A 22,701-nucleotide genomic window follows, 5' to 3' on the forward strand; every position below is an offset into this window, starting at 1 on the left:
AAAATTATCTTGGGAAAATTGTGTCATTTTTACAATAACAAGTCTTTGCATTTTGAAGAAAATTTATTTCTAATTTCTGTATTCCTGTTATCACCATGGTCCCTAGGAAACTTGTTTGCTTGCATTATATAGATTGCCTCTGTAAAGCAGTTCTGTCCAGTAGAACTTCTGTGATGATGAAAATGTTCTATATCTGTGATGTCTGATATATGGTTGTTTATTCAGCACTTGAACCCACATGTGACTTTTGAACACTTGAAAAAGCACCTACATATGACTTTTGAACACTTGAAATGTGACTAAAGCAACTGAGGAACTGAATTCTAAATTTTATTTAATTTTGATGAATTTAAATTTAAATGGTCATGTATGGCTAATGGCTACCACATTAGACAGTGCAGCTTTAGGCTGTGTGAATAACTATGTAATTGAATACTTTTGTAGGTAGTAGAGGTAGGTAGCAAAAGAATTACTGATGTGAGACACCACATAAAGCATTGCAGAGAGTCTAAAGATCATAATACTAATACAAATGAATTCCTAAAGAACAGAAAACCCTGTCCCAGGTAAAGGACAAATTGTTTACAAATATTAATGCTGTCAGGAAAACTTAATTACAAAAAATGGGCTGTGGGTATTCGCTCAAGAAAGAAAGCTCATATTAGATTAAAGAAACAGGAAAGGCTCTGTGGATGAAATACTTTTAGAGATTGATCTTGAAGGAATTATTCAAAATTTAAGAGAGCAAGTAATAGAAGATTTCTGTATTCTGAAATGTGGAGGAAATAGAGAACAGGGAAAAGAATGAGGTGCGTTTGGGTAATAACTGTATTAGTCTCCTAGGGCTGCTGTAACAAATTACCACAAATTTAGTGGCTTAAAACATCAGGAACGTATTCTCTCACTAGAGGCCGGAAGTCCAAAATCAGTGTCACTAGGCTGAAATCAAGCCATACCCCCTCTAAAAGCTCTAGGGGAGAGTCGGTTCTTTGCTTCTTCCAGCATCTGGTGGCTGCTGGCGTTCCTTGGCTTGTGGCCACATCACTCCAGTTTCTGCCTCAGCGGTCACACTGTCTTCTCTTCTGTCAGTATTCGAATCTCCCTCTGCTTCCCTCTTATAAGAATATATGTGCTTATATGTAGGGTCTGCCTGGATAATCCAGGATAATCTCTTCATCTCAAGATCCTTAATCACATCTGCAAAGACTGCAGCCCCCCACCCTGTGCCTTTTTTGCCAAATAAGGTAACATTCACAGGCTCCAGGGACTAGGACATGCACAATCTTTTGGTGGCCCATTTTTCAGCCTTTCAAACCACAAGGATCCAGTTTGGCTGGAGTAGGGATACCTGTGGCAATAGAGATGATAACAGCCACCAGTCACTAAATGACTCGCACATATGAGATGTACCAGGTGCTCTATCTGTGCTATTTCATTTACTCATTACAAGAACTCTGTGTAGGCATTAGGAAATGAGAGAGGAATCTAGGGTGACTGTGTTTTCCACCTTTGATGACTGGGAAATGGTGATTAACAGAAATTGAAAAGTCATGAGGAAAAATCGGTTACAAAGGAAAATCAATGAACTCAGTTTTGGCTTTAGTTTGAGGTCCCAGTAGGCTATGCCCAAAAATGGTCAACCGCAGATAGAAGCCTAGGAACCCTACGTAGAGTTCTGACAGCCTCTCCTGCAATTTCCTACCTTTGTTTTCCCGTTTGGGTTGAAAGCAAATTATAAGGAGCACTAAATTTGAAGTCAGAAGACCTGTGTTCAAGACTTCCACTTACTAAATGTGTGAGCTGGACAAGTCATTTCACTTCTCTGAGCTTCAGTTTCTAAATCTGTAGAAGAGGAATAAAAACCCCCTCCCTGTCCACATAGTTATTGCAGGAATAAATGACATAACATTTGTGATGTTCTTAGCACAGTCTGTTGTAAGCCTTCAAATGTTTGTAAAAAGAAGAGCAAAAATTTTAATATGTCAAAGTTAAATATTTTAATTTGAAGGTGATATATCTTAAAGTTATCTGGATTCTAAGCAATAACTATTAGTTTTGAAAGTCCATTATTGGCTCCTTTCCCATTGTCCATACTTTTATCACATAAGTGTCTTAAGTGCCACCCATGACAATTCACTCCCTTTCTAAACAGATGACCTAAACTCTACTTCATAGAAATAATTAAGGCCATCAGGTATAGATCACTCAACTTCCTGCCCCCCTATTTAAAGATGTACCTGTATCTATATCCACTTTTACCACCCTCCTGCAGACCTCAAGTAATAGCCCGTCTTTTATCCAAAGTGAATACACTTTCTACACGTGCTCCTGATGCAGTGTCCTCCATCCTGAGCTCCAGGTCACATAGTCAGTGCCCTGGTGGACATCGTCATTTGGATATCTCACCTCCAATTCAGAATCTTGAAAACAGAGTCAGTTATTTCTCCATCCATCCTCCCCACCTTGTTTCTACCACCCACCTCCTTAGCTTCCTCTGTTTCCCATCTTTGTCAATGGCATTACCAGAAACCTGGGTAGTTCTTGTCATTTTTTACTCCTTTCTTTCTTTTGCCACCTCTGTGCCCATTACAATGAATGGCAAAGATATGTTAGGGTTCAGGTTCAGGCCTTCATTCTCTCTCTCCTCGGCCCTCTGCCGCATTAGCCCTCTCCTGTTTAACCTCACTGCTACTCTTGTTCTTGCTTGAAGTAGCCTCATTGCTTCTTGTCACACTCCTCCCCAGCTCACCCCTCACAATGCTGCCATAGGGACTTTTCTAAAACAAATCTGCTCCTAGAAACCTTCAGCGGCACTCCACTACAGTACAAAGTCCAAACTTCAGAGAATGACATTGTCTGACCCAGCCCACCACCCTATGCCCTTCCTGTTAGTCCCACTGAACAATTTCCAATTCTCCAGGAGTATTCTGCTTTATATCCCCGTCCCTGTGCTTTTGTCTTGAATGTTCTCTCTGCAAGATCAGTCCCTAATGCCATTTGCCTGGTGAATGTCTGCTCATCTTGCAGTACTTAGTTCAAGTTTCACATCCCCTTTGAAGCCTTGCCAGGCCTCCCCAGGAAGAGCTGATAAGATCTTTTTGGAACCTTTACTGTACCCTATACGTGACTCTATCATTTCATCTGTAGCCAGTTTGTTTCCTCACCATAATCTCTTTAAGGACTTGAAGTATGTCTTGATCAGCTTTGTGTCTTTAGTGCTCAGCACAATGTCTGACACAGAGAAGACGCTCAAAAACATTTGTTGAATAAATGAATTAATTATAGAACTTTAAAGCCATATGATGCCTTAGAAAATATAGAGGAAGGCAGAACCGATATAATAACTTTTAGAGATTAATGGAAATATGTGATTATGACTCTAAGGAGAATACATATTTACCTCCCAAATAGAGATAAACATGGTCCAGAACCCTGGGCATAAACTACAGAAAATCAAGAAAGTAAGTTAATGGGCAAACTCTTCATAAATCTCAGTAAAACATGAGACACTTCCCAACATATCAGAGAGTTCACAGCTCTACTGGAGTTGGAGGTAAGCATTCTCTTTAGGTATTTGGTTTCTTACTGCTCGTTCATCACAATGTTATCACGAGGTCCATTTATGCTAATAACATTTATTTTATAATTGCTGTTGATCTACCTTTCATTGTACAAAAAAGATAAATGTTAAGGGAAAGGATTCAAAACTAACATCACTGCTATAACTTACTTATAGGGGCACAGACCCTCTCTGAACCATAAATTTCCTTGATCTAGGAACTTCTTTCTAAAGAAAAACGTTTTGCCATACCTGACCTGACAATTTTGAAGTAAGCAAAATTCACTGCACTCTCACCCCAGGCACAGAAAGTACTCACGATATTTCCTGGGTGTCTGGGGCTGCCCACCCCTTGGTCCCCCACTCAGATCTACCTCCTAAAGCAAAGCACACTGCCCTGAACTGCTTTTTCTATATTTATACTTACCTGTCTTCTTCCCAAAGCCTGTGAGGCCCTGCTTTCAGCAGGCTGCCACTCAGAGACCATTTGATAAGTTCATTTACACTAACATCATATTGAGTAATAATTTCAGGGGAATTTACATTTTTAACAGGAGTGTGTTGGATATATAACACCTCACCCTAAGAGCCAATCTAATGAAGGGACATTTCTCACTGTCCCATATACCTTCCGTGTCTTTTTATGACTTAGTGTCTTTAAACATGCTGAATGAACCTTCCACCTAGAAGGACCTCTCCTAACCAGCCCCATCTCCAGTGCGGTGAACTCCTGCTCATTCTTCAAGACCCAGCTCAACGTCCCTCTTCTGCTAAGGAGCCTTCTCTAAATTCCCCAGGCTGAGCTGGTCACTCCCTCTTGATTTTTATAAAACTTTGCATACTTGCTGTCTCAATTTCTTTAATTTTTTATGCATTCTTCAACGACTTCAAGGTGACTTGTGCCCTGAGCAATCCAATGCCCCTAGTAACCTCCATGTGGCTAAATCAATTAGGCATATTTCAGTCCTTATCTTGATCTCTCAGCAACACCTGACACTACTGACCACCACCCTCACCTCTTTCATTTTCTCTACTCCTTCTTCTTAAAACTCTCTTCTCTTGGCTTTCTTTGTAGGACAGTCTGCTAGACTTCTTTTCTCTCTCTCTTTCTCAACCTTCTTTGTTGGCTCATCTTCCACCTGATCTCTAAGTGTTGGAGTTCCTTACGGCTATGTCCTGGCCCCTTTCCCTTCTCATGCTCTGATCTCTCAATAAGCAATCTCTTCCACACCCATGGCATTAATTAGCCTCCATATACTGATGAGTCTTAAATTTACGTGTCCAACCCAGACTTTTGTCCTGAGCTCCAGATTACCACATATAGCTGCCGATTCAATATGTCTACTTGGGTTTTCTCAGGTACTCCAAACACAGCAGGTTCAAAACTCTCATTGTTCTCTCCCTGAGACAACAGTCCCTCCATCCATGAAGTTAGCTAAACCAGAAACTAGGAGTCATTATTGACCTACCTACCTCTCCTTTACCACTGTATCCAGTTGATCATCCTTCTGACTCTACCTTCTAAATATTTCACTCTTGACTTCTCTCCATCTGCACTGATATCCAAGTTATCACCTGACTACTACAGTAGCATGACTCATCACCCTGCATCCACTTGATGCCTCCAATACCTTTCTATACAGCAGGCAGAGTGCTCTTTGAAGACAGATTCATTCATTCATTCATTCATTGAAAAAAATGTATTAAGCCCCTTCTAATGTAAGTTGTGACCAATACAGGCATGTCCCTGATCTCTTGGAACTCTATTAAGAGCATATGACTGGGGTACCTAACTTAATTGGAATGGGGGTAGGGAAAGTTTCTTTAAGGAAATAATTTTTCAGCTGAGATCTGAAGAATGAATAGGAATTAATTAGGCAAAAAGAGGGCTGGCGTAGGGGAAAGAGCTTTTTCAACAGAAGGAATATCATGTGCAAAGGTCCAGAATCAAGACAAAGCAAGGTATGAGAAAACTGAGAGGGCAGAGAGTGAGAGGAGATGAGGCTGGTACTGCTGGGCACAGCCAGGCCCTGAGGGGGGGTGGCTCTAATTGGGAGGTATTCGGGGGGTAGGTGCCCCCTCAAACGGCCCATCACAGTGGATGAGTGTGGGAGTGGGAGTGGGAGCAATTTTCTAAGGAATGAGTGCAGAGCTTTCATCAGGGTTTTATAGCCAATCTGTGACCCCTCTCCTTCCCTAGAAGTATAAAGAACCACTGATGGTGTATGAAAAGCCAAGGCAGGAACTTTGGACTTTGTCCTAAAAGTAGTGAGATGCCATTGGAAATCATTAAGCCAAAAAGTAACATGGCCAGATTGTAAAATCTACAGGGCAGGAATTTTTATCTCGTTTTTTTCACTAATGTGCCCCAAGCACCTAGAACAATACCATGCACAGAGCTGGCCACTCATTAATAATTGTTGAATGAAGGAATGTCTGTTATGTTGTATTGCATTATATTGCAGTCATGTGCTTAATGTCTCTCCCTTATAAGACGCAATCCTTGAAAACAACTGTGTCTTATTCATTTTTATATTACTAGAGACATGGTATTTGTGCCCAGCACAGTGCACATTCATTCATTCAGCCAATAATTTAAGAGCACCTACCAGATGCCAGAAACTGGGAATACAAAAATGACTAAGATATTGTCACTAACCTCAACGAGTTTATACTCTGGATGAGAAGACTGGTAAGTAGGCCTGATAATACCATGTAGTAAATGTTACAAAAGGGGTAAGAACAGAGCACAGCCAGGGTGTCAGGGAGGCCAAGAGACAGAAGAAACTCCAGGGCAGTGATGAAGGAGAAGCAGAGCATGGGAGTGGGCACCAAAAGCAAAGTCCAGAGGGGAGTGAGCAGGGCCCATTTGAGAACTGCAAGTGGCCAAGGAAGTCTGGAGCAAGATGAAACTGCAGAGATGGGCCAGGGCCATAAAGAGTCTGGACTTTATCCTGAGAACAATGGGAAGTCATTAATGGATGGATGGCGAATCAGTAGAGCGATGTGGTCAGATTTAATAAAAGACTAATTAGGCTCCAGCCTGGAGAATGGATTGGAGAAGCAGTAATAGCAGGAGTCTGGGACCCAGTAATTGGGAGAGATGATATTGGCCTGGGCTAAACCAGAGGCAGTGGCAATAGATAAAAATGGATGGATTCGAAAGATATTAAGGAGGTAGGATCAACTGGAATTAGTGATTAGTTAGATGTTAGATGTTAGGGTGAGGATGATGGAGTAGCCATGGATGACTCCCAGGTTTCTGTTTTTTTTTTTTTTAACATCTTTATTGGAGTATAATTGCTTTACAATGGTGTGTTAGTTCCTGCTTTATAACAAAGTGAATCAGCTATACCTATACATATATCCCCATATCTCTTCCCTCTTGCGTCTCCCTCCCACCCTCCGTATCCCACCCCTCTAGGTGGTCACAAAGTACCAAGCTGATCTCCCTGTGCTATGTGGCTGTTTCCCACTAGCTATCTATTTTACATTTGGTAGTGTATATATGTCCATGCCACTCTCTCACTTCGTCCCAGCTTACCCTTCCCCCTCCCCATGTCCTCAAGTCCATTCTCTATGTCTGTGTCTTTATTCCTGTCCTGCCCCTAGGTTCTTCAGAACCATTTTTTTTTTTAGATTCCATATATATGTGTTAGCATATGGTATTTATTTTTCTCTTTCTGACTTACTTCACTCTGTATGACACTCTCTAGGTCCATCCACCTCACTACAAATAACTCAATTTCATTTCTTTTTATGGCTGAGTAATATTCCATTGTATATATGTGCCACATCTTCTTTATCCATTCATCTGTCGATGGACACTTACGTTGCTTCCATGTCCTGGCTATTGTAAACAGAGCTGCAATGAATATTGTGGTACATGACTCTTTTTGAATTATGGTTTTCTCAGGGTATATGCCCAGTAGTAGGACTGCCAGGTCGTATGGTAGTTCTATTTTTTAGTTTTTTGAGGAATCTGCATACTGTTCTCCATAGTGGCTGTATCAATTTACATTCCCACCAACAGTGCAAGAGGGTTCCCTTTTCTCCACACCCTCTCCAGCATTTGTTGTTTGTAGATTTTCTGATGATGCCCATTCTAACTGGTGTGAGGTGATATCTCATTGTAGTTTTGATTTGCATTTCTCTAATGATTAGTGATGTTGAGCATCCTTTCATGTGTCTGTTGGCAATCTGTATATCTTCTTGGAAAAATGTCTGTGTAGGTCTTCTGCCCATTTTGGGATTGGGTTGTTTGTTTTTTTGATACTGAGCTGCATGAGCTGCTTGTATATTTTGGAGATTAATCCTTTGTCACTGCTTCGTTTGCAAATATTTTCTCCCATTCAGAGGGTTGTCTTTTCGTGTCGTTTATAGTTTCCTTTGCTCTGCAAAAGCTTTTAAGTTTCATTAGGTCCCATTTGTTTATTTGTGTTTTTATTTCCATTTCTCTAGGAGGTAGGTCAAAAAGGATCTTGCTGTGATTTATGTTATAGAGTGTTCTGCCTATGTTTTCCTCTAAGAGTTTGATAGTGTCTGGCCTTACATTTAGGTCTTTAATCCATTTTGAGTTTATTTTTGTGTATGGTGTTAGGGAGTGTTCTAATTTCATTCTTTTACATGTAGCTGTCCAGTTTTCCCAGCACCACTTATTGAAGAGGCTGTCTTTTCTCCATTGTATATTCTTGCCTCCTTTATCAAAGATAAGGTGACCATGTGTGTGTGGGGTTACCTCTGGGCTTTCTATCCTGTTCCATTGATCTATATTTCTGTTTTTGTGCCAGTACCATATTGTCTTGATTACTGTAGCTTTGTAGCATAGTCTGAAGTCAGGGAGTCTGATTCCTCCAGCTCTGTTTTTCTTTCTCAAGATTGCTTTGGCTATTTGGGGTCTTTTGTGTTTTCATACAAATTGTGAAATTTTTTGTTCTAGTTCTGTGAAAAATGCCATTGGTAGTTTGATAGGGATTGCATTGAATCTGTAGATTGCTTTGGGTAGTATAGTCATTTTCACAATGTTGATTCTTCCAATCCAAGAACATGGTATATCTCTCCATCTGTTTGTATCATCTTTAATTTCTTTCATCAGTGTCTTATAGTTTTCTGCATACAGGTCTTTTGTCTCCTTAGGTAGGTTTATTCCTAGGTATTTTATTCTTTTTGTTGCAATGGTAAATGGGAGTGTTTCCTTAATTTCTCTTTCAGATTTTTCATCATTAGTGTATAGAAACGCAAGAGATTTCTGTGCATTAATTTTGTATCCTGCTACTTTACCAAATTCATTGATTAGCTCTAGTAGTTTTCTGGTAGCATCTTTAGGATTCTCTATGTATGGTATCATGTCATCTGCAAACAGTGACAGTTTTACTTCTTTTCCAATTTGGATTCCTTTTATTTCTTTTTCTTCTCTGATTGCTGTGGCTAAAACTTCCAAAACTATGTTGAATAATAGTGGTGAGAGTGGACAACCTTGTCTTGTTCCTGATCTTAGAGGAAATGGTTTCAGTTTTTCACCATTGAGAACAATGTTGGCTGTGGGTTTGTCATATATGCCCTTTATTATGTTGAGGTAATTTCCCTCTATGCCTACTTTCTGGAGGGTTTTTATCATAAATGGCTGTTGAATTTTGTCAACAGCTTTTTCTGCATCTATTGAGATGATAATATGGTTTTTCTCCTTCAGTTTGTTAATATGGTGTATCACATTGATTGATTTGCGTATATTGAAGAATCCTTGCATTCCTGGGATAAACTCCACTTGATCATGGTGTATGATCCTTTTAATGTGCTGTTGAATTCTGTTTGCTAGTGTTTTGTTGAGGATTTTTGCATCTATGTTCATCAGTGATATTGGCCTGTAGTTTTCTTTCTTTGTGACATCTTTGTCTGGTTTCGGTATCAGGGTGATGGTGGCCTCGTAGAATGAGTTTGGGAGTGTTCCTCCCTCTGCTATATTTTGGAAGAGTTTAAGAAGGATAGGTGTTAGCTCTTCTCTAAATGTTTGACAGAATTCGCCTGTGAAGCCATCTAGTCCTGGGCTTTTGTTTGTTGGAAGATTTTTAATCAATCACAGTCTCAATTTCAGTGCTTGTGATTGGTCTGTTTATATTTTCTGTTTCTTCCTGGTTCAGTCTTGGAAGGTTGTGCTTTTCTAAGAATTTGTCCATTTCTTCCAGGTTGTCCATTTTATTGGCATATAGTTGCTTGTAGTAATCTCTCATGATCCTTTGTATTTCTGCAGTTTTACCTTGCTCCTTCATCTGCTGTGTGTTTCTCTGTATTCTCATTTTGCTTAACTTACTGTGTTTGGGGTCTCCTTTTCGCAGGCTACAGGTTTGTAGTTCCTGTTGTTTTTGGTGTCTGCCCCCAGTGGCTAAGGTTGGTTCAGTGGGTTGTGTAGGCTTCCTGGTGGAGGGGACTAGTGCCTGTGTTCTGGTGGATGAGGCTGGATCTTGTCTTTCTGGTGGGCAGGACTGCGTCCAGTGGCGTGTTTTGGGGTGTCTGTGACCTTATTATGATTTTAGGCAGCCTCTCTGCTAACGGGTGGGGTTGTGTTCCTGTTTTGCTAGTTGTTTGGCATAGGGTATCCAGCACTGTAGCTTGCTGGTTGTTGAGTGGCGCTGGGCCTTAGCGTTGAGATGGAGATCTCTGGGAGAGCTTTCGCTGTTTGATATTACATGGAGCTGGGAGGTCTCTGGTGGACCAATGTCCTGAACTCGGCTCTCCCACCTCAGAGGCACAGGCCTGACACCCGGCCAGAGTACCAAGACCCTGTCAGCCACATGGCCAGGTACGTGGAGAGTTTCTTGCCTTTTGGGAAGTCTGAGTTCTTCTGCCAGTGTTCAGTAGGTGTTCTGTAGGAGTTGTTCCACATGTAGATGTATTTCTGATGTATTTGTGGGGAGGAAGGTGATCTCCACGTCTTACTCCTCCGCCATCTTGAAGGTCTCCCTCAACTCCCAGGTTTTTAACTTGGACACCTCCAGGGGAATGCTTGCCTGGGTGGCTTTGGCATCAAAGGTGCAAACTCAGCCAGTTGGAACACACCTGAAAAATGTTTCTCAAATGTTGCTTTCTATGGATAAATTTGTTGGTTTATATAGTTCAGAATATGGACTATTATTGATCTATGTTAGGAAGTATCCCCTGACTGATCACACACTTGCTTTTGAACCCACTAGTTTTCTATAAACCAGTGAGACTTCCCAGACCTCACTGGTTGCCTTGAGATTGTATACATTATTAAAGATGATGAACTCACTGTAATAAAATTACAGCTCTGAAACTTGTAATAAAACTCTGGTTTACTTTTGAGCAAAGAAGAAAAAGAGAAAAAAACTATTAAACCATCAGACCAACTTGTACACCCATCTTGTTTTCTTCCCAGTGTATCCAGACTTGATAGAAGTGAGGATAATTTCATTTGAATAGAAAGCATGCCCAAGCAACATTTTTTAAAAAGCTGAATTTTACCAAGTACTTTTTCTTACATCTACACTGTAACAAATTCATCTCCTAGATGAAGAAGTTGGTTTTTGTGCTTTGGGTTTTTATGTTGCTATTTCCTTTCCTTTAGAGCAGACCATTTCAAACTTTGCATATCTAAGCAAACCAGTTACTTGAAGAGCAGCTCTACTTATATTCTCAGAGTTTTACTGCTCTGTATAGTCAATGTCTTGGTTTAAGCCAAAGGGAATTTGGTTTAATGTGGTTTCTGAGATCAGAAATTCAACTACTTTCTAAAACGAAAAGTTAGTGATTAAATTAGCCATTTGAAAAAAAAAAAAAAAAATTAGCCATTTGTAGGCCCAGCCTTTGGTTCTAAATGGTACTTAAATGCTTTAATGACATTTCCACTATTTTGTAGTAAAAACATGTCAATAATAATAACCTGTATCTATAACAAAAGAAAAAAAGAATAATGTTGGAACCTCTACTAGATATTCTAAGTCTTGCTTAAAAATATATATCTTATTCCATTTTCCTCCAAAGAAAGAACAGAGAACATGGAAAAACCTTTCCTCCCATCTAGTGGCTGGAAAATATAAAAATGCCCTCCATGTGTTTCTTGGAATTCCAGGCATTAGGGATCGTCTGACATCTGGTTGTTCACTCAGTTAAGCAAATATAAATTCTAAAATCTTTACCAAAGCTGAGCCCAATGGAGAAATATATGTGTATGATGACTCACTAATCAACTTGTCTTTAATCAATAACATATAAGTCTCATCAAGCAGAAAGAAGGGCCATGGTCCTTCCTAATTCATTAATCTGAACCTATGATTAAAAAAAAAAAAAAAGATAAGGCTGTATGTTTCTGCTAACTGAAAAGGGACTTCAGTTCTATTTGCCTCTAAACCAGCCAGTGCCCTAGATCTCTCCTGACCCTTAATTGCCCCTTGTTGGCCCCACACCTTGACAACTCTTCTCTCAAGAGCTGGATGTGCTGAATTCACTAAAGAGAGCCAAGAAACTGTCCCTGAAACTGGCCGCCTCCAGGGGCCTCAACTCCTGAAACTTTGAATTCCAGACTCTGATACTGGCAGCAGGGCCTCTGTGCAGGGCTAAACCAGCCCACAGGAAAGCAGGTTTAGATCGGTTATGCAGCAAGAGGGATTAATGCTTGGTCTACCTGTCTTGTATATGCCTTGTGCAGACGTCAAAATCTCTGCTGAATTGTGCCTCTCTCTGGTGATTCTCACAGATTCAAAGAATGAATTTTGTGTACAGTCAGCAAAGTTCTGAGAGCTCCAGGAAGAAGAGGAAGGTCAGCGAACCAATGAAAGTCTTCAGCCCTGACAGAAAATGAAAGTTAGATGCCTTTGCTACTTTTATTCTAAAATAAGTTTATTTTGCAACAAATATGCATGAAGTGTCTTAGTAGGAAAGTAAGTTCCTATCACCAAAACCTTTTACTAAATTTGTTGCTCAATTTTTTGAGTCAGTTTACTAAGTGCTAAATTACTGGGTAGGATATGGGTTCACTTTGCCACAAGGAAACAAGGTCACCAGGGCTGCTTTGGGACAGCATTACTTCAAGGCTGAGTTAGAGATGAGACACCCTTTATATTTGTAAAAGAACCACAGCAGCTATTTTGAATAGAAATAAGCTGTTGTCCTCAAAGGAAAGAGGGTTTTCTTTGCATAATTAAACTTCCCAGGTACTTAGACTACTATGAAACGTTTTAACTTGTTGTAACCTGTGTGCTAGAATCCCTCTTTAGCTTTATTAAAATTCCCACAAAATTGCATAGCATGTGTGTGGTGGTGCTTATCCAGGTGTGATTTTTGTGTTAACTTCAATCACAAGGTTGATCAGCTAAGTGTTGGACCAAAACGTACTCTCCCTGTAGAGTTCCTCAAAGCTGGTCCTCCACCCTGTTCTGCTGGCCAGCCCGAGACAGGCCTAGGCTGCAGTGCAGGAGCCTGGCTCCCTTCTGAAGGCCCATGTTAAATGCTTCTCCCAAAACTTCAGTTTATCAGTCTGTAACCTGCAGATGATGCTACTAGCCCTCTCCTTATTCTGGAAGAATTTTGATAGACTTAATGATTAGTATCAGATGAATAATAAATGACGAAGTGTTATTTTTATTATTTATATAACATGAAATTTAATAATTTTCTTTAAATGGATAGGACCAATAAGTTAAATGTTATAAGTGTGTGTGCTTTCTGGTTAAATAAAGCCAAAATACGAGGTATTTTTTGGCTCATCTTTTTTTTCTTCATTCAGATCAGTGTAGAAAGGACATCAGTACCTGGAGTGCTTGTTAAAATACAGATTACTAGGCCTGCCTCATTTCTACTAATCAAAATCTCAAGGGGTGGGCCCTATGGAAAACTCCCTGGGTTCTAATGCACACAAAGGTTGAGAACCCAGGACCCCTGATCCAGGCTAAAAGGAGACTCTCTGGGGCTAGACATGCACTTTAGCTAGCAGAAGGCTGTCGGTTATAACAGAGAAAAATCTGAGGGATCCTGCCTGTCCAGCACTACCTTTTGTGAGACTCTCATCCATTTCTGATTGCCCATAGGAAGCCTCCAAACTGTGGTCTTGAATTGGCCTGTAGCACTGGGGCCTGCCAGAGAGTAGCATTTTCCCTTCTCCCAGCATGTTAAGTATACTCACATAAGCTCACTCTGCCACTAAAAGGAGGAGGAGGGGGAAGGTATTGGGTTTATTATATCCTTGATAGAATTGTAGCCTGAGTCACCACAATTTCTTTTAAGAGAATCATATAAAGAGATTAGCTGTCTAGTAGAAGGATTAGGTTTATTTTGTGTCTCTCCAGAACGTAGATCCAAGACCAAATTGGTGAAAGCTATAGGAGGTCATTTGGACTCAGTATAAGGAGGAACTTTGTAACTCCACAGGTTGACAAAAATTTGAAACGGCCGGCCTTGTGAGGCAGTGATCCTACCCGCCCCCCAAGCGTTTGAACACAAAGAAGCTTCATAAATACTCTAGGAGGCTTTGACTCTCAGGGCAAATTAGTTGTGGGGAGTAATTAGTCAATCTGGATCTCAGAAAGAACCATTTTGTTTAAAAGAGGAATTTAGCTCTCAATCGATATTTATAATTTTCATAAACTTAGCCTAAGGTGGCAGGTCCTTTAAGTCAAAGTCTAGAATCTAAATCTGTCTAGATACTTTTTTAGTGAGTTTACCATCTCTATTAACACCCCCCCTCCCGCAATGGATGCTAATAGGTGGAATGTGTATGTCTGATGCAGTGTGTGTGAGGCAGCAGAGAGAAGTTGCTGGGCCTGTGCCCTGGGCTGGGCACACAAAGAAAGAGATCTGCTATCAAGAGGATCTGAGAACCAAGAAAACGTGAACTAGCTGATTTTACACAGCAGAGTTCATATGTGCAACCAGCTATCAAGATTGGAGGCTGTTCAGTGCTATTTACTGGATGATTTATTGGGATGGGAAAAAAAAAAAAAGAACCTCTTTTCTAGTCTATTCATTTCTGTCCTTAATAATAATGGAATGAGTAAACACAAGTTCATCAAGGAGCTGGAACTTCAGGGAAAAGAAGGAAGACTTAGACCCCAAGCTGGGGAGCCTAAGCTTTGGCACACTAGCCATTCCCTCACCCTGCTGGTGCCTGGGTTATCAGTGTGCTTATAAAAATCAGCTGCAGATAGCTTGGAAACGGGGACATTGTTAAATTAACATTTTTGCAGGGGAAGTTTGGCTGTCTGGGGTTTTTCTGTCTTTACAGAAAATTGGTCTAGCTGGAAAGAGACAGGTTAAGTTCGTGATTGCCACTAGCCTTTGAAGCCAGGCACCAAAACCACACGTTCATTTCCCTTCTTGTAGGTCCCTATGGTATCTGGGTTCTTTCATTCTCCAGCTCACCTCTACCAGGAAGAGACTGGACATGTTCATCAGTGTCAGTTACATTCACACAAGTTCAAAGTTGTGTATATGTTTTTTAAAATAACACTAACCATTAGAGCCAATTTTCAGTGTGTCTTAAAATTGTCAATTCATGGTTTCAAACCCAACAGTACTGGATCTTGAGAGATTTCCACAGATTCTTATAGTAAAAATAATTCTCAGTTGTAATCATCATCGGTCAGAAGGAAGACCCAGGTGATAAAATGAGAGTTAACACACTGTGCTTGTAAGAGTTAAAGCAAGGTCCTCCCATGGTATGAGTCTAGATTCCGAACAAGCGAGGAAATGCCTTTGTCCCAAATGTATCCTCTTTAGAAATTATTAGTTTATATATATATTTTTAAAAGGTAATATTTTCAATGTGATTGTGTGTTTGTGTAATGAGGCCCTGGCTGAGACTTGCTATGCAGTTTGCAAGTTCCTGTAGAGGAGGAGGGCCTTAATTAATGGGCTTTTTGGTTTTGCAATGGTAAAGCCAAGATCCTATCCAGAAATGGAGAGACGTGAGATGCTAATCAGCTCACATCACTTCCCCTTGGGTGACTACATCTCTGCAAATAGGGTCTACCTTCTGGGAGTGTCGAAGTTGTTGAGACTGACTCTGGAGGTGGTGGAATCACAGTGGGGAAGGTGGAGGATAAACTGATCACTGCAACCTGGCTGGAAATTGCCGTGAGATTTGCTCAGTAGGGGACCCTGGGAACAAGTCTCACTAAACAGTCTCGTCTGGTCTCAACTGTGCCATGAGGTTCAGCAGTACAAGGGTTTCCCTGTGGCAGGAGTGGTGAGGCAGGCAGATTCAGAGAGCCAAAAACATCTAAGACAGACTGGTGGGGCACAGACCATTCCTTGGGGACTCAAATACTTAGGGACCTAGTATAAGAGTGGGGTTTGTTACTTGGGTACCGCAGGACTCCTGAAAGCTGGAGGAGTCTGGGGCATCTGGATTCCATCTGGATAATTACTAATCGGCTCTAGGGTAAGGAGGCAAATTTAGGTTTTCATCTTTCTGTGAGCAAGGTAGTTAAGGAAAAGGCTAGGGTGCTGGCTGCAGAACCTGGCTGCCGTTCTCTAGACAGGTTATTTCCCTGCTCTAGCCCTCGGATTACTCAATCTATAACATGTGGATAATAGCGGTACCTACCTAGTGACACAGTTGTGAGGATTAAGCCAGGCAATTCAAGCTAAGTGCCCAGCATGCATATAGTCGGTGCTCAACAGGTGTTCATCACTTTTGCTATTTTTTAGCTCTTGGCACGTCCCCTTCCTTAGTCTCAGGAGCTCAGGGTTCCTGTGCTGTTTTTTGCCTACCCCGAGATCCTGCATGAACACCCTCTCCAAGCCTGGGCTGGCACCTGAACCATGCTCCCAACTGCTTCTGTTCTCAGCACCCTCCCCACTCCTTTCCCTCAAGACAGTTTGATGGAAGGGATGCATCAGATTAAGCTTAATGCGCTGCCCTCCCACATTTGCACTTTAAAACAAAAGCTTGTTTATAAGAAAACTGAATCTCACATAGGGAATGAGATATGAGAAGAGATTGAATAAACAGGGAAGAAGAAAGTCTAAGCAGAACTTCATAGCTGTCTTCAAATATATGTGAGGCTGTCTAGAAATGCAGGAACCACAGACACAATCTGTGTTGTTCCAAAGACAGAACACACAGACCCAGGAGGAAGAAGTGGCAGAGAGGAAGGTTTGGGCTCAACATATTGAAGACTTTCTCCCCCATGCAAGGTGCCTGGCACATGGCTTTTAATGTTTTCGTTAGCAATTAGAGCTGCCCATGACTGCTTCTTTCTTTTTTTGAATGAGTTTTATATGGAATTTTGATTTTTTTGGAAAATTTTTAAAATTCTTTTTAATCTCTATTTTTATTTTTACAGTTTGATGATTTATCACAGAGCAAACACCTAAGTATCTACCACTCATTCAATAAATAGATCATTGAATTCCCTGGAGGTCCAGTGGTTGGGACTTGGTGCTTTCAGCTGTGGCTCGGGTTCAATCCCTGGTCAGGGAAATAAGACCCCCACAAGCCGCGCGGCCAAAAAAAAAAGATCATTGCCAGCATTCCAGAAATTGCCTTTGTACCTCTAGCACTCCTCTCTTCCCCATAAAAGTAACCACTATTCTTTGACTTTTTTATCCGTGACTGCTTCTGACTGTAATGAGTTCCCCATCACTAGACGTGTTCAAGCCGAGTTGTCCAGGATGTTGCTCTATGGATAAGAATTGAATCAAATGAATATTGAGGTCTCTTCTAGGTGTAAAATTCTATGACACTGTTATTAAAGGTAGAATTTCAACAGAGATATTTTGGGAGCAAAGGAACATTTTATAAATCCTTTTCCCAGAAGGCAATAGAGTGAAGTTGTTAAAGCTGAGGGTTCTGGAGTTAGACATTGCCTGGGTTCAAACCCTGGTCATCCTACTTACTAGCTGTGTGACTCTGGGCAAGTTTTTTGCTCTCTCTATACTTCAGTTTCCCCATCTGCAAAATGCGGTCCATAATAGTGTCTCTATCGCAGAGTTATCGTGAGAAATAAGTGAGTTAATATAGGTAAAGCACTTTGAAGAATGCCTGGCACAAAGAGAGTTAATGCTCAATACATGTTAGTTACAAGGTATTATCTGATACCCTTGCTACTCTGCAGCTTTTTACGTCTTTTCAGTATGTGGAAGGAAGTCCCTTCTACCATAATTGACCCTGACCTTGTTTTTTCCTAAATCATATGCCAGCCATGGCCACTGTAATTAACCAGTGCACTGTCTATCTCCTGTAAGCAAGCTTTAAAGCTAAACAAGCAGGCAGAGACTGTGACGCACAGTTCATGAAGGATCCTGCTGATGAAACTCAATCACGGCCATGGACACCTTAACCCTGATACATGCCTGGCAAGTGGTGGATGCCCAGTAAATACTTGTTGAAGGAATAGATGAACTTGGCAGGGTTCTTATTATTTCCTACATTTTATTTATTTATTTTTGATTTGGTAATTTCATTCACATGACTTAAAATTCAAAAGGAACTAAAGGCTATATAGTGAAACACATCCCTCCCGCCCTGTCCCCAGTTTTCCTCCCCATAGGTGACTAAGGTAACCACTTTCTCATATGTCTTTCTAGAGCTATTTTAGGCATAAATAAGTAAACATACTAGCATACGCACGTTGGTTTCTTTCCCTCCTTTTTAAACAAACAGCCACATACACTGTTCCAGGTACGTTTACTGATGTGGTCACAGAAGTGGGGGTGAGCATGGGCGCACTAAGGAGGAATTAGAGAAGAAAAAGCTCAGAGACAGAAAATCAACCAGGCAACTCTTGCATCAACCCAGATGTAAAGTGATCAGAGCCTGGGCTAGTATATTAAAGGGGGTAATCAGGGAAAGAATTGTTTGAGTGGGGGTTTTTTTAAGTTTTACACCAGGGTAACTGCCACCACAATCAAGATATAGAGCGTTTCTGTCACCCCCAGAAGTTCCTTCATGTTCCTTTGTAGCTGTGCCCCTCCCTGGGCCCACATACCCACTCCTCTGCTTTGTCAGAGTTTTTCAGGCCTACATGGTGTGGTGGGACCTCCACTCAGCAGAGCTGATCATAGTATTAGTCAACATCAGTGGCACTTCCTCTGGGCTGGGCGTTCTACTAAGCACCCACTCGTGCTCATCCATTTAATCCTTTCCACACCAAAGGAGGCAGGTCCTGCTGTTATCTCGATTTCTGATGAGACATCTAAGATACAGAGAAGTGAAATCACTTGCCCAAGGTCACACAGCTAGTAGAGCCAGAATTTTGAACCCAAAACAATGTGAAACTAATCAAGAAAATACTCAAACTCCAACAGAAAGACTTCATTACTATTTAACCAGAGCAAGGGAGGGGGGTAAGAATCCTTCGCAGGTTAATATAGAATGTATTTGTCCAGCAGTCTTCAAGTGTGCTTTAAATGGCTGGTAGCCTTTCTTCATGGGCATTAGTCAGTCAGCGGGCAGAGTTTCATTCCCTGGCCTTCAATGTGCACACCCGCCACACTGCTTTCTCCTAAGAAATTACAACATTCAGAACTATCTCTTTATGGTAAAGAACTGGTGTGGTCAGGGTATTACTGAGAAGACAACTATCTCTGCCTATCTATGGGTCCCAGAATATGCATGTCATTCTGAAACCACAAGGAACGTGGTTAAGTCCCCTGGTCACATCTCTCAACAAAGATTTATCTGTTTCGCTGTTGCCTCCAAAGAGCTTTCCTCCTGGACTAAGATGTTAATTCACGGCGATGTCTACTAATGGGCCTTCCCTAAAGAGGAGCCTATTAAAGCAATTAATTACATTGAAGGTTCAGAAAACTTCCCAGCATAATGAAATGGCTCCCCAGCTGTAATAGCCTGAGAAAGAAACCACCGATCTAAATCCTGAGACAAGTTCCTATAAAGTGAGAGGCAAGTTTGCTCAGGTAACTACAAACCCTAGGAGAAACAGGATAGTGAAAATGTTAACAATTAAACCAATTTTCACACACTGATGGGGTTTTATTAAATACAGATCATATTTTTCCAAAAATTTCAAGTTCTTTATTACCACCTCTTATATGAGACCTATGTTTGCCACTTATTAATACTACCAATTAACCTTAAAATGCAATCTTAATGTGTTTTTTTTTTAATAAGAAAATAGTTCTCTCCAGTCAACATAGAATAAAAGATAATGGACTTAGGATGGATTATGTGGCACTCAAATTCAAGGGAAGGTGGTAGAATTATCCTTTCTGGAAGTCTAGATTGGTTTCAATGCAGTGCTGCCTAAAGCCTGGGGAGTAGATTAGATGACTTTCTAGTCTCTTATTCCTCTGTATGGCCTGTTTTTACACTGTCCAAATCTCCAGAAATGACAATAGCAGAAGAAAAAGATAATGGCAGAAGATTAACTGTAGTGCTAGGGATTGTGCTAGTTACTGATAAACCACCAATTTGTTGGTTTCTAGGTAGACTGAGGAGGGTAGCGTAATGTGGAGAACTGGCTAGCAATTTGGCAAAATTTGGGTTTTAATCTTAGTCTTGGTTCTCCCTTTATTTCTGGACAAGTCATTTATCTCCTCTCTTCTTCTGTTTCATTAGCTGCAAAATGCAGATGGTGACCCACCTAGGGTTTTTAACAACCAGGAGGTAGAAGCAAGGGGTGGTGACAGCGCACGCTAAATCTGGCCTTGTGCCTGGAATCCCTCTGCCTGGGCTCTGGGGTAGTTTGGAGGAGGAAAGGAGAGCTCCCTTGGGGGCCCAGCCCATTCACCACTGGTTCTAGAGAAAGCCTGATCCCCAGGAGCCAGGGGAGACCATACCAGTCCTCTGGCCCCTCCTCCAGACATTAAGGTTACTGTTGAGCAAAAGTGAAACTTATCTGAACCTAGTCTACGGTCAACTATAACATGGGCTTCACTTGGAATGAACTCAGCCTTAAGGTTGGGGCCCAGGGGAAAGGTTTTTTAAAATTATTATTATTAACGAAACTCATTTACAATTATGGTATACATAGAACAGTCATTTACATGCTATAAACTGTGTAGGAGACTATGGTGGTGACACACTATGTAAACTGACTTTGAAAAGTTAGTGGTTGCAAGATGATTAAACACCTTTCACTCTCTTGCTATTGTTTGGATTTTAAGTGTTTCTTAGAATGGGCAAGTGACATAAAATCTAACCTACTTCTAGCTAAAAGTCTAACAGTTCTGATGGAAACTGTTAAACCAATTCTGCAACCAAAAGACAAACGGCTTAAAACTGCCAGGTATCAGTATTATTGTAATATTCCCTTTATCAAAAACTTATAACTGAAATTTATAGGTAAGAATTTACAGTAAGCAGCAGGTACTTGGAAACTTGTCAGTTAAGGTTTCCCATTAGAGAACTTCTGCTGTAAGCTTTTTAACCCTCTAAAGTCAGAAAAAAGAAAAAAGAACTTTCACAATTAGTTTCTAAGGAAATTATATAAAAGTCATAATAACTAAGAGAAAAGTTTTAGACTGTCATTTCCAATAGGACATGACCTCCTAAAGAAAAAAACATTTTTTTTTTTTTTGGAGAAGGCTGTATATAAATAACAATCAAAATCTATATTCTTGATATATTTCTAAAGAAAATAGTTAACTAAATCTCTTTAAAGTGATTTTATTTCCTGCTGCTCCCCCAACCTCCTCAAAATTGAGAATACAACAAATATTTGCATAGGTTTATTATTCACATTTAATCATGAATAATTCACTTTGTACAGACAGCTGGGTAAACAAGAGATTTGGAGTTTCCTTTTTCTAGAATATTTTTCCCTTGGCTGAAAGGAAACAGCATCAGCGTGGTTTTGTATGGTTTTCAGTGCCGTCCTGTCCTCCCTCCCTCGAGCAGGAGGCATCCCCTCTTTTATGCATTTTTTTTCCATTTCTTTCTTTCTGTCTGTTATTGGGCTACACCTCACAAACACATTTTTTTTTTTTAATTATGGAATGAAAAACGAGCTCCACCCCTCAGTACTTTGGTCTGCAAGACAACATCAAGTATATGTTCACGGACCTGCTTTTGTGTAGATACTCTCATAGTGTTGGGAAAAGATCCTTCTGAGCTCATCCTGCCTCGTCATTAGATCCTTCACCTTCTATCACTCATTAACAATTTCACAATTATTTGACTATCTACCACAAAGCCGGCTCTCATTTCCCTCTTCTCCTCCCAGGCCTACGTGAGGAAGTGAAGCACGCATCACTGCACACAGGTTTATCCAGGGCATTTCAACCTGGGCAAGGGGGCATAATTTACCAAAGGTCAAGGATCCTTCCAGTTCTGTGAACGTCACCAACCATACTGTGATAGTATAACTTGTGGTTTAGAAGAGAATTAGTCTTGCTGTAATTCAGCTATGACCAAATTGGGGGTGGGGGGTGGAGGGAGGTCACAGTATACCCTTGAGAAAGCCCTGCTCTTTGTCATGACCTGGCAAATTAAGAATTTTAGCCACCCAACAAATGCCATGCGTCCACCCTAACTGCATTAGTTGAGCACAAAACATGGGCATAGGGATGTATGTATCCTCTCTTCAGCAACACGTATCATAAAATATGAATGCCATAGAAGTATGGCCAAGAGCATTCCAGAGAAAATTAACCACGATTTGAGTAAATTAAAAATTATTGTTTTCTTCATTTAACAAAAGTGCTTACCATGTGCTAGACATTTTCTAAGCACTTTACACACATAAACTCTTTAATTCTTATAACAACCCTATGAAATAGGTACAATCCTTATCCCCATTTTACAGATCAGGAAAATGAAGCACAGAGAAATCAAGTCATTTGCTTAATGTCACCACAGGAAGTGGTAGGGCCAGGACTCGAACCAGGCAGCCTGGCTCCAAAGTCTGTGCTTTCAATAACCATGCTGTACAATGAGTATAAATACCTGCTTATGGTAAAGTTTAGAAAAATAAGAAAAACATAAAGAAGAAAAAAAATTACCCATAGTCCCACCACCCATTTTTGTGTATTTTCTTTGTGTATGTGTATTTATGTTTGTGGGTGTACAAAAGCATTTAATTTAGTGGAATTTCTCATCTACCCTCCTCTCTCTTTCAATTAGCTATACCTTACGAACATTCTTCCATAGAAAGATATTACTTTGATTGCACAAACAATTGTCTTAGTCTACTTTGTAAATACCAGCCCAGCCAAGTTTGGAAGCACTT

The 22,701-nt window shown here is 40.6% G+C and overlaps 1 protein-coding gene across 1 annotated transcript in view; it reads left to right on the forward strand.

Annotated features, from left to right (window-relative positions):
• Positions 1 to 12,381, forward strand: part of HORMAD2 (HORMA domain containing 2) — a 69,586-nt gene extending 57,205 nt beyond the window's left edge. Inside the window, exon 11 of the mRNA XM_028163718.2 lies at positions 12,270 to 12,381. Coding sequence (XP_028019519.1) covers positions 12,270 to 12,374 — 105 coding nt within the window. The 3' untranslated portion in view covers positions 12,375 to 12,381. The remainder of the gene's footprint in view (positions 1 to 12,269) is intronic.
• Positions 12,382 to 22,701: the final 10,320 nt, after the last annotated feature.

The sequence above is a fragment of the Balaenoptera acutorostrata genome, chromosome 13 (assembly GCF_949987535.1).
Source record: "Balaenoptera acutorostrata chromosome 13, mBalAcu1.1, whole genome shotgun sequence".
In the NCBI taxonomy this organism is placed as follows: domain Eukaryota; kingdom Metazoa; phylum Chordata; class Mammalia; order Artiodactyla; family Balaenopteridae; genus Balaenoptera; species Balaenoptera acutorostrata.